The sequence below is a fragment of the Fundulus heteroclitus genome, chromosome 11 (assembly GCF_011125445.2).
Source record: "Fundulus heteroclitus isolate FHET01 chromosome 11, MU-UCD_Fhet_4.1, whole genome shotgun sequence".
Classification (NCBI taxonomy): Eukaryota; Metazoa; Chordata; class Actinopteri; order Cyprinodontiformes; family Fundulidae; genus Fundulus; species Fundulus heteroclitus.
The window spans coordinates 36115104-36128269 of NC_046371.1; the positions used below are offsets into that span (position 1 = coordinate 36115104).

Here is a 13166-nt window from a genome sequence, read left to right on the forward strand (position 1 = left end):
GATAATGAGCTAGTGGAGTCTTTGAGTACCTGGGTGTTCACCTATTGTAAATCCATCTCCAGATGAATTTTCATCCTTTTTGGCTGTGATAGATTAAAGAGTTTTGGCGCTAAATCCACAGTTGCTTGTCAGGTGAAAACCATCTAAAATTACTTTTCTTAGTGTACTCCTTATTCCCAGGAGCCGAAGAACTAGAGGGGAGCAGCATTTAGTTTCATATGCTTCTTGACAACTACGAAACACACACCTTGAAAGCCTGAGATGTAGAGAAATGACAACCTTCTTTACATCGGGTCTGAGAATTTTGATAACTACTGCCTGCAATATAAAAAAAAAAATGTGTATCAATTTCTTGGTTTATTTGATCTATTTCAGCAATTAGCCAGTCTTAAGTTAGCTTTAGCAATTAAATATCTTTACATTTAATTGCTATTAAATATAATTTATCTTTATTTAATATAAAGATGTATTACATATCTTTATATTTAAAGATTATTATTTGCTGACAGTTGATATAGATACAGGTAAGGCTATAGAATGATTATTTTTAAATGCGTATCTAATGTATATTTATCATCACTTGTTAGTAAAACACATTTCTAGAGTTAATATTACAGACAGTGGGAAAAAAAATTAATATAAATCAGACTTTGGCTGCTCTGGCTAATATTAGTGACGTAATTGTGTTTCAGGCAGACAGGAAGAATCGATGCCTGCTCTCTCGCGAACACAGAGCAATGTTGTCATGCGTGCTGACGAGCTGCGCTAGTCACTCTGTCATGGCGGCCGTAATGTCGCGGATTAAGGAGGGGACTTCGTAGCATCTTGTTTGAATTCGCTTCGGTGTCGGGCACTGCGCTTGTTCAGTCCCTCTTGGTTCAAATTTAACAGCATTTCTATCCGAAGCGGCCATGACCGTGGAGCAGAATGTCCTCCAGCAGCATTCTCAGAAGGTAAAGTCGGTGGAACTTAACGGTTAGCTAACTTTAGCATAACTGTATCGCTGCATAGTTTTATGGCTCAACAACACACCTAGTCCGCAACTCAGCATCCTGGTTGGCTGGAACGTCATTTAGCTGCAGTTTAATGGAGTCTTTGGTAGCTTAACGTAAATATATTTTTTAGAATTGCTGAATAGATTCCCTTTAGTGAGGCCTGATGCTACGCAGCTGTGCAGTATTATGCTAGCTGTTTGTTAGCCCTAGCTAACGGCGCCGTGTTATGTTAGATTTGCGCTTAGGCGTCTTTGTGAAAGCTGGGTGCGGTTTAAAATGTCATTTTGGATATAATCTGTATGTTTTGTATTGAAGCGGCATTACACGAATGTGCCGTTTATTTGGGCATAAAAGCACGCCCAGCGACAGTCATGACGTTGTTGCTGGGAATCTGTCGTCGTCTTGTTAAATTCGCGTTTTAATCCAAACACCGCATGTTGCTGGGGAATCTTTGGGTGGGTTTCCTTCATCGGCGGTGCGTGTTTTGTGCAGTTCTGCGTAAATAGTAACTGCGTCTACGGGTGCGAATGTTTCCTTGGTTACTCATCACATAGCTGATGTCTTTGTTTACAAAGCGTGGCCACAGGCGAGGGCGGCGCACAGCGTCGAGTAGTCAGACAGCGAGCCAAGCGTGTGATGGTTCATAGCCGGCGAGGCACATTATTATGTTACATCCCATCATGCTCTCATCTTACCAATGTGCATTTGGAGTCCCTCCCGTTGCTTTGGCTCCTTGTTATCGCGGCATTTACTGCAGCCGCCATGCACAGCTCTGGTTACAGACCGATGTTGCTAAAGTGCTGGGGTGCGTTTGCTGCTGTTGTTAAAATGTGTGTAATAAATGTTCTACTATCCAAGTTAGCCGTCCTGCTTCCTGGTGAGCGACTCCTGACGCGGCATGTGGTCAAAAAGATCCTGAAGCCTCCATCAGTGACTCAAACCTAAAAGTAGCAGCGTAACACAAACCCTTCTGACCTTCACACAGGGCTTCAGTCTGAACCCCATTACCGATAATAACGTTTTGTGTTTCTAAACAGTGCAGACCACTCCTTGTAAGCCTGCGTTTTAAATATTGGTAACATTTTCAGGGTTTCCTCTAGGATGTTATTAAACCGTGTTTTTTTTTTTTTTTTTTGGCGGGTCATCATATAATTTGCATATTTGTCTTTAAGTTTGTGACCCAGGCTGTAGGGGAGCTTTTGCCATGACAGAAAAGTTATTAAAAATAGGGATTAAATGTGTTTGGAACTAGGGAAGGATGATATAGGGGGAAAAAAACATATTGATAAAATAGAAATCATCATTATCAACAAGTGCAGCCCTGGGCATTTGATGCTGTTGCTTAGCAGTTTATTTTTAGATGCAATACTCACAAACACTGAATTCAAACTTAAGCCTTTATTCAACCAACTTTTTACCAAAACTGCAAGTTTTTAAAAAATGAAAATAGAATGCTTGCTCTCTGAATTCTTTGAAGGGTGCGGAGCGTTCCTGGGTCTGCGTTTGTGATTGGTTGAGAGGATGTAATGACTGTAGCATTAACCTACATGATTGGCTAGAATGTAAAAGGAATGAAAGTTGTGCATGTAAACAATAAACTTTATTTTTACTAGTGAACTGAACTCACAGACAACAGGAGGAACACAGGAACACCAGGCACGGAGAACAGGCTACACACAGAACAAATCTTACAAGAAAACGGGACACTGAACTTCAAAATAAAACAGCAGCACAACAGGGAACAAAAGACACAGACATTTGTAGAGGTTAGGGTTTAAAGGCAGCGAACACCTGCATTTGCCTTTTGTTCATAATTTCTTGACCAAATGCCTCATAATCATTCTGTAAAGTAAAAAGGAACGCAAACGGTTCCCTCAGCTCATCATTCTCCTTTGGATCCAGGCGATCGGACAGACGGAGGAGTTCCACTGCCCTTATGCAATCTTTCCTGTCCATGGAGATGACTCTGGGAAGTTTCCCCTTAAATGTTTTGGTGCCGCACCACCTTGCTGCCTCCATGGTGTCTTGCAGCAGAAAATCCTCCTAATCAAAAATAAAGAAAACAATTATTAAAGGGTTGGAGAAGGCAGAAAACGGTGCAACAAAAAAAGCCCATTGCAGGCAACATACCCCAGTTCCCAGTCCTGGCATGTTCTCAGCTTCTTCTAAAAAGTAAACAGATTATGGTTCTTATCGGCACAATAACAATGCAAATGATAAATAAATCAGTGGCTGATTTTAAGTATACTGACCTAATGAAAACTGAGCAATGACTGCAAAACAGACTGACAACCTACCACTACCTCTTTGATGGATGTGTGTACAACAATGGTGCTTTGAACAATACCTGATGCTTCAGAGACGGCTTCTGAGTGCCTGAACTTCTGAAGAAGGACCTCCTCCATGTCCTGAAATAAGTGGAGAGGTTAGGCTTTCATCTTCAAGCAATACTTTGACTGCATAATATTTCATCAGATGACCTTTCCCCTGTAGTTCTTCTTGATCACGTCACAATTTTCATTCCCGCAGTCGGTCTTCATGAAAACATACATTCATGATGAAAACATTCATGTTAGTCAGTTGATAGTGAATACAGTAAAACAGGTGATTCAAAAGGAGGCAAGAACATTCAAATATGTTTTGTAAAATAATAGCCTGTATACGAAGCGTAACGCGTCACAATTTACACATACCGCTCTGAAATCACAATTAGCCTTCATTACAATGTAGCGCGTACAGTAAGAGGTACTGGTGAATCATGCATATTCACCAGGACACAATTGTGAAATAGTGTTTTGACCGTTGCAAGCAAACATTTTATAGATTACAGCAACAATTTAAACATACTGAATAGGTCTCACCATCAAAATAAGCACGCCACAGTTATTGGACCATTCTGGATTTGTTAGGCCAAGGGGTGTGAGCAAGGTATTTTAATAAAATAATGGAGCAAATTGTCAATTTTAGCAAATACAATAAAGTAATGTCTCACATGAACATCATTCACGCCAAGCTTCCTCCAGGGGCCAGGAGATAGACTTTCAGCAATATGTCTAAATAAAGAGTAAGTAAATAAAAGTACAGTCAACTTTTTCAAAGCACGTATAAACACTTGGAACAAAGTTGAAATTGAATAAGGAAGAGGTAGGAACCTTAAATCAAAAGTTTATATAATGGGCTTGAACAGAACTTGGCCACTCAAACAAGATATATGGTTCTGTTTTCATATGTTTAATGCATCAGAAATAGTTTACAAGCCTGTAGTCTCATATTTGGCCAAATGTAGCCAACCTACCATCAAAATGCTCGATATAACAGATTACCAGTCCAGCCGTGACTTAAGATAATACCAAAGTTAATAACAAAGCTAGCATATTTTAAAATAAAATATTACTTCATTGTCTGTTACATATGTTGCAAAATAGCACGTTCAAGCAAAAGAAAAGTCTTGCTTACTTCCACTTTGCGAACTGTTATCTTCTTCTCAGAGTTAGAATAATACGGTAATCTTGTTACGCCACATTCTTCTTCTGCAGTTCAATGTGAGTGGTGGAGGCGTGCCTCAGCGTTGAGCCACGCCCGATCTGTGGTCTGCAGTCAGTGGCTACTCCGCTAGCTTTGCAGCCAGACAGGAAAGAGCATGTGTTGGTTTTTCAAAATAAAGTCCACTTTAGTGTTTCATGATACTTAAATTAATTTAAAAATTATGGTTAGTATATGTGCGCAGATATAGCCTATACATAATACAGGGTAAATCTATCTCATACTTTACATTGTTTTATCATATATTTAAAAAAAAACGCTTCATTTTGAAGGCGTGGGAGCTTTTATTTTGCCATGCTGGTGCGCCACGATCGATTGCACGTAGCGGAAACCCTGATTTTATTTAACACCTTTCAAAAATCTGCTCAGACCAGTATTTGGGTTCTCCTTCCATTGAGAGTTTTGTAAGTGTAGGGTGTGGTGCGGGTTTAATGTAATGACCTGCCGTATTTAAGGATCGTCCTTTCTCAACTGTCTGATTGTCACACAAACCCAAACGGAGACCTGCCCTGGATTTGGAACACCCTCATCTGTAACCTTCTGCTGAGCCTCAGAATGGTTCTGGCACTAAAGGTGTTTCACTGAGATCACATGTGTTTGTGACCGTCTGAGTCATTGCTGTTGTAGTTGGCATGGCCTAAAACTGTCACAAGCAGAGCCCACCTCATACCTCATTGACTAGCAAGACATCATCCATGCCAGCAAACCTGCACCCATCAGTCTTTCTGACGCCGGCTCAGTACATTACCATTTCAGTCTCTGGCAAAGGGGTGAATGCTCTTCCATTATTAAACACTGAGAAGATATTGTTTTTACAGTAAGAGCTATTCCTTTAGAGATTTCTTTATACAATGCCAGTTCAAAACCCATCTTCTCCTGGCACTTAAGCCAGCTTAAAAAAAATTCTTTCAAGAATGAACAGCAATGAGAGACACATTTGCTGGGTCTCCGTTCAGCCGTGTCAGTGTAAACATGCAGCTTTTCTGTACCCAACAACCGGTGACTTGGATCTATGATCCATGGCTGTGGTTCGCTAACATTATCCCCACGGACTACTACTGAAGTTATTCTTTATTTATTGAAAACAGTGTAAAGGTTATCTTCCAACAGCTAGATATCAGCATTGGTTAGTTTTTCCCTAATCAGCTTTGATCAGAAATTAGCAGGTCAAATACTGAGAAACCCGATTTATTTGTTTTTTTTTCACTTTTCTTTAAATGCATCAAGACTAAGAATTCCTACCATGTATGATCTGAAAGTACATCAACCAGCAGTGTGTAGTGCGGTGCACTTTTTAGAGTTTAGGAAAATCTTATCAGGCATATGGTAATATGACTTTGAACGTAAATACGGGCGTATTCTGTTGGATTCAAAACTACTATCTCTATGATAGAACTTCTCCGGCACTAGATTGTCATATATGGTAGTAATTAGAAAAAAAACTAAATTAGAATTGGCCAGTCAGACCTCAAAAAAGACCAAAAAATGTATTTCAGTGAGAAACAGCCTGATAGATGCTCCTTAAATTTAATAAAAATGTTTCATGACTTTGCCCGAAGAGGAGATATCAAGATGTTTGTTACAGATGCTGTTTGGCGTTATAGGCTTCTGTTTGAATGTTTTTAAATGCACTGAGCTAAGCAGAGTATGGCAACACCGGGCCATTTAATGGCTTACGTGTTTATTTTCTACTCATAGTTTTCTCATAAATCAGCAGTCTTTATGTTGTAATAGTATTCATTATTCCCAGTGATATCATGCAATACTTCACATTATTAATCACATTGATAAAGAGCAAAAGCACATTTTTATTTTAGTCATTTGCTGCAAGAGGAATTTCTGTATTAGCATTAAACTCATTGTGACTTGGAAAACCCAAAGAGGTTATTGTGCATGTGCAGCTGCTCTAAGAGTCAAGTTCCTTCTCATGCTCAACATTTATTGTGAAAGTATTCATTTCCAGAGGTTAAGAGAAGTTCACAGAAAATGATGGATTTCTTCAGTTGAAAAATAGTGTTTTAGTTTTGGGGAATGAACATCATGACTGAAGAAAACACCTGTAGCTTGATGCATTTAATACGCCTTAGACTGAGTTCTCTGTATGTTTTTGTTCCAATATTGCTGATTCTAATGCTGAGTTTTACTGGTAAGGTCAGGGTTTCCCGCAGTGCTATCTTGGCGAGGCGGCCGCCCCGCCAACGTTCCAAAAAAAACGAACTCATGCTTGCATGTTAATGTGACGTCAACACACGTTTTTTTTGTTGTTGCTTTCGCGCGTGCGTGAATGGCAGGAAAAAACAGATGGATAACCCCCCCCCCCCCACCCCCGCTCCGCACAAAACCTGTTGTCTCCTCCCCCCAGTCGGTCCGCGCAGAACTTGTCGGGAAACACTGAAGGTCCTTTTAACTGTTAGGTTTGGTATGTTTCATCAGTTTATCTAATAGGGATGTTTTATGGCTATCTCAGAGCAAAAGGTTTAAATAAAAGTCCAGGTTTCAAGTTTCCTTCCTCAAATATAATTCATGGATTTTCATTTGATCAACAATTTTAATATTTTCCAAGAGTTCCTCTGACAAGACAAGTTTATTTGTACATTACAATTCACACAGTGAAACATAAAGGAAGGACGTAAAAATTATATTTAAATACAAGGAATACATTAGAAGTATTTTATAAACAGCCAAGACACAAAAAACAATGTTCAAGTGCTGTCATTTATAATCTTCCACTCTTAGTTGCTGCATAAAAGCATTAATTTCTGCATCTTTATTTAGCCTTCTGTCATTAGTTTTAGTTTTTTTTATGGTCTCTTTAAAGGTAACCATTTTAGTACTTAATACACCTCCAGCAGGCGTCCTTTTTTATGAATTATTTTGTGAATTTTTAATACTGGGATAATGCTGTGGTGAAACCCTGCATTACAGAAACACCAAACCACACAGAGTTTTACAGTTTGTCGCATAAAAGTTTTATTAGTTTAGTGACATCACATTATACCTCCAGGTGCCACTTTTTTATAATTGCCTTGTTTTGTTCTTCTTTAAAAAGCTTCTGCACAACATTGCTATTGATGTCTGTCTCAGCCTGAAACCTATTATTTTCAGAGGTTTGTGGCCTGCTAAAAACCCTTGAGTCAGCAAAAGTTTTTTTCCCCTATATCTTAACATATTGTTGCAGTGTCGTCTAAAAAGATGTATCTATTCAGTAGGTGTAGTTGAATGAGTCATGGCGCGGGTTGCTCAGTTATTCTTTAAAATAAGGCGAGGATGGACATTAGAGCTGTTTGTTGGACCCCTAAACATTATTGTGACCATCTTATGCATGGGTGTGTTAAATCAAACTTTTCCTGCTGGTTATTTCCCACACTGTTGAATATTTAAGAAATATCTATTATTTTCTGATCATTGAGGAATTGTCAACGTTTTGTTAAGTGCCTTGCCTTCTAAAGCATATGAAGCACGTTTTTGTCCTGCCAAAATCTAGAACACAATAAAATAGTTTAAATTTTAGAAACCGTTTATTAGCTCCTGTCTCTTGCTTCCATGTGTTGACGGTACCAAAGGTTCCCCTTCCTGTGGAACATGAGCAGGTATTTATGAAGCATACTGATGTTTAGGGCCCTATAATTTCCGCGATCACGGAATCGCGGAATTGGCAAATTAACGCGGAATCTAGTGTAAACGCGGAATTTCTACATTTGAAATGAAATTCTGTTTTTGTGTGGGAGAAGAAAGCACGTCTGGGGGAAATGCACACCGGGGAACGCAAATCTGCGCGACACAACCCCTCCCGCTCTGTCATTTCAGCTTCCCCCCACCATCCCCCATCAAAACATTGAAAAAATGATGAAGCGGCTCTCCACAGCTCCACTTTCGGCGAAAAAGTTGAGAAACACTGAGGCGGACATCCCTTTGCAAAAGATGACAAAACTGTGTCAGTTTCTAAAGAAGCACTGCAAACAGGGAGGAGCCCTACCTGAAAATGTAAGCAGTGTTCGCTAACTTCACCTAATCACATAAGCCAGTGTTTCCCGCAGCGCTATCTTTGCGAGGCAGCTGCCTCGCCAAACTCACGCTACCACCTCGCTAACATTCAAAAAAAAAAAACAAAAAAAAAACTAAGTTGATATACTTCCATGTTTATTTGACATTAACACGCGGTTGTTTGTTGTTGCTTTCGCGTGTGCATATAGTGATTGGCAGGGAAGAAACAAGCCCCCCCCCCCCCCCCCCCCCCCCGCTCTGTCAGTCAGTCGTCCGCGCAAATCTTGTTCCGGCCAACAACTCACCGCCTCGCCTAAACAAATTCCTGCGGGAACACTGAATTCTGAAATTGAGATGTCCTATAATATTTTTTTACTTGAAAAAGCTAATGGAGCACTTTTATTTATAACAATTGGTTCATAACCATTAATATTTTGTTAGTACTTAGTGTTATGTTGCATCATGCAGTAAAAGTATTGAGTAAATGTGATGTTTTTTACCTCAAATTTAAGGTCATTCCTATTTTATTTGTGTACATTTTAATCATCAACATTAAAAGCACATTCTTTTTACGACTGAAATAACAGTAAAGGGTAAAAAAAACTGAATTCGTAAAAATTAAAACGGAAAAAACAGAATTTTCAAAAATTAAAACGGAAAAAACGGAATATGGGAAAAAATAAAACGGAATTTGGGAAAAAATAAAACGGATTTTATAGGGCCCTAGATGTTTCATACTTTTGACAGTATATGTACTCTCAGCAAACAAAAATACCACATTATACCGAAGTCAACTAGTTCTGTGGCAAATGATCCATTTAATTCAGCTTTAAGTCAGATAGCTGGTAGGAAAGGGCCCAGTATCTGTTATTTGTTCTATTCCAAATGTCAGGAAATCACACTTCGCATGTTAAAAATATTTTCTACCTGTTGGATGGAGTCTCACGGCAGTTGATGCTCCCCTCTGATACAGATGCAAGTATATTGGATATTAGAAGTCAGCAGTTCATCTTCTCAATTTAGACTTAGAAGATGAACTCAATCAGTCCACACTGTTAGTGCCCATAGATGGAGTCACACATCTGGGTACCTGGCAGTTGTGCAAAGTTTACACCCCCTTTAGGGGTTTGAATGGGATTCACTGCAACCTCTGGGTTGTTTGATGCATCAAAAGCAGAAAATAAGCAATTAAATTCAAAAATACTTTATTAATTCTGTTGGGGGGTGGTGGTTGGTCGTTCAACCACGCTGCACTGCGTTGCGTGGTGCAGCTCAAAGGGGGAGCTTGGACCGTCATTGGTCTGTCGGTCAAGCTAATAACAGCGTTAGCTTATGTTGTGTGGTAGGTTTACAACTTTATTGATGCAGGTACAGGAGCTTTACTGAACTTTTTATGTTGCTGTCAAACATCTGTGTCATACTGTTAGCTTTTAGCACCTAGCACAGTTCAGCATTAGAGTTTTCTTATCTGACTGGCAACGGCTTTGTGTTTATCTTGTCTACAAAGACGGTTACATGTTGTGCTCTTGCTGCTCTCCACATGTTAGCAGACTTTAAAACTTCCAGCAGCGGCTCAGTGTTTGGGTCAGGCGCTGTTGGCAGAAGTGCAACAATTAGTACAGGAGTGAATGTTTCAGTGGGGGAATCTCTGCGGAAAGGGAGGCCAGATTTCAGCCGTTACACTGATTGAAAGTCAGCACAGCGGGCAAATTTCAGCATCATTTTGACACCTGACGACATATTGGTCTGTTCTGTTAAAATGAGCTGGCGAAAACAGTTATATTTGAGTAGGACTGGGCAATATGGTCTAAAATCAATATCACAAAGTGCTAAATATGTTTGGCTTAACAAACAGAGTGCTTTAAATGATAGAAAATTTATTCTCATTTGATTAAATTGGGCAAGTATTAGCAGAGTTCTGACTGATAAGTCAAGATAATCACAATTAAGGACAATAGAAAATCAATTAGAAATAGCTGAAAAATATTACAACTTAAAGGACAAGTTAAAAAGAAACATTTTTGTTAATTGAAATGGATATCAAAACAAAACTTTAAATAGATTTAGGTGGATAATAGAAGATAAATATTCCAGTCTCACAAATGCAATGTCTGATATGATTTCCAAGAACAGAGCTGTCTCCACCTGGGCAGACAATCACCATCACCACAGGCTCTAGTTAAGGTGCTGCAGGGAATCAGATTTCCATCACACTTCGTAATTAGGTATGTTATTATTACGAAAAACATGCCAGAGCGATTTATTCTAATGACTGGGATGCTGCACTACGTGCTTTTTGCTGTTTGAACCTTCTTTACGTGGACAGTCCGTGAAATATGATCAGTACGTCATTACTTTTTATCAAGTGAAAAACAAGAATCGCTTACACCGTTCTCAGATTTATTATCAGATTGCACATAAATCACATTATGTATGCAGCAGGACAATCTCCCAGGAAAAAGTGATGTCAGTTAGGCGTCTCTCTGGCTAACGGGGGATAACTGTTTGCCAAGTGCCTCCAATATATTGAACAGTTCACCTCGACAACGATAAATGGACCATGACTAAGAGATTTAATTTCTTTAGCAGGAGCTGCGCTGGTTTCACAAAGTGGGCACCAGGTCAGTCTGTAAAGTAGCTGTTTTAGCTCAGACACATTTCCCACACCTCTATCCATTGGACATCCGCAGAGCTGATGTTACCATTAGGTTCTGCTTTTTGCAGCAGATTTATGTATCAGCGTCAGATCAGAAACAACACAACCTGTCAACTTCAGCTGCCTTTGGGTAGCAGCAAGGCGGTACAGTCAGGTGGTGCTGAACACAGGATGCAAAGACCGAATGAGTTTTGTTTGAACTCGCTGGAATCACAGGCTTTAATGACTAGATCTTTAAAGTTTTTCTATATCAGCACTACCGGCTGGCACTCCACTGTTACTTTGTTACAGTTTGCTCACTTTCTCTCCCACTCTGAAACGCTTTGCTCTGTGTCTGTTTTCCTTTATTGTTAAAGCTAAAAATTGAACAAAATAGTTTTGCCTGGAACTTCATTTTTATCATCTCCCTTTCTCTGTCAATAGCACCAGCAGACGCTACTAAACCAGCTGAGAGAGGTCACCGGCACCACAGACATTCAGCTGCTTCAGCAGGCCCTGCAGGTACGGCTTAAAACAAAGAGCAACTCTACTTTATATTCATTCACACACGGTTCCCTTGGGAAACCCTGTCTATTTCCCAACTCTCTTTGCATGAAGCAGTAGGTAAAAAAAGTTCCCTCTCCTTGTATTTCACAACTAAAACGACACGCATCCCTCCTGAGGCAAAAGTTGTAGCAGTTGGTATTTCATTAAACATTTTGTGTGAGACTCTTTATTTTGCCTGCATTGCGTTGATGTTCCAGTTTATTTTCTGCTGCAGGTGAGCAATGGAGATTTGGCGGAAGCTGTGGCGTTTTTAACCGAGAAGAACGCAAAGGTTCCTCAGCAAGATGAGACTACCTACTACCAGACTTCCCAGGTGGCCAGCGACAGATATATCAGTGTTGGCAGCCAGGCAGACACAAGTGAGCAAATTACCTCACAGTGGGACGGCATAGAAAGGATTCTAATCATAATATGCAAATGCTTGGTGGATCATGAGATGCATATTAAAGCCTTTGGTTGTTGCTGTTGCAGATGTTATTGACCTGACAGGGGATGATAAAGATGACCTGCAGAGGGCGATTGCCCTCAGTCTGGAGGAGTCCAACAGAGCGTTTAGGGAGACGGGGATCACCGATGAGGAGCAGGCCATCAGCAGGTGAGCTCAGGAGAGATTTTTGGAACCGAGGTTACCTATAGTTATGATCAGTAATGGGTTCATTTCCTGTAGTCAACAGATGTGATTACAGTGAGCTTGTAGAAAAGTGAAGAAATTCCTCCTCAAAGTGGTGGGAGGCTAGCAGCTTAAAACAACTTGAACAGAAACTGTTTAAACCTGTTTATACTATTCTACCATATAATAGTGGATTTTAACAGACTAAACTTTGACAACAGTTTCAGTTTTTTAGCTTGAAAACATGTATTTTACGTAAGGGATAATGCCCGATAATGGACGACGAGGAGGCGTGAACCGTCCAACGCAAAGTCTATTCATTTCTGATAATGGACACTTTGCGGGCCATTATTCCGCTTATACCATAGTCACTTATGAAATAAATTAATCTGAAATCAATTCGTAGCCAATCCAACTTCATTTATAAAGCACTTTAAACACACAGAGACCAAAGTGCTATACAAAAAACACAAATATAAACAGTATATAATTCAGTGATATTGATAAAAACAAAATAGGAAAATAAACAGAAAAAACTGGCATAAAATGAACAAACACCAACATCCTCTTGAGTATTTAAAGCCAAAGTAAAACGATGAGTCTTTAAAAGAGATTTAAAATGGTCAAAGAGGAAGCCTGCCTGAAATGCAGCGGTAAATCATTCCAGAGTTTGGGACCGGCTGCAGAGAAACACGGTCCCCTCTGAGCTGACCTGATAGAACGGGGCGCTACGTAAAGATGTAGCAGCTCAGAGGCGTAGGCTTGGGCAAGGCCATTTAAAGACAAATAAAGGAATTTTAAAATGTATCCTAAAATGAACCGGCAACCAGTG

The 13166-nt window shown here is 39.8% G+C and overlaps 1 protein-coding gene across 6 annotated transcripts in view; it reads left to right on the forward strand.

The window, feature by feature from the left end:
- Positions 1-733: 733 nt before the first annotated feature.
- Positions 734-13166, forward strand: part of usp25 (ubiquitin specific peptidase 25) — a 55629-nt gene continuing 43196 nt past the window's right edge. For 3 of the 6 annotated variants that reach the window (XM_012868120.3, XM_012868119.3, XM_021319298.2), the window contains exons 1-4: positions 734-953; positions 11602-11679; positions 11939-12083; positions 12196-12319. In XM_012868120.3, the coding sequence (XP_012723574.2) occupies positions 912-953; positions 11602-11679; positions 11939-12083; positions 12196-12319 (389 nt within the window). In that variant the 5' untranslated portion in view covers positions 734-911. The remainder of the gene's footprint in view (positions 954-11601; positions 11680-11938; positions 12084-12195; positions 12320-13166) is intronic. The other 3 variants (XM_012868118.3, XM_012868123.3, XM_012868124.3) reach the window with 2 other exon arrangements.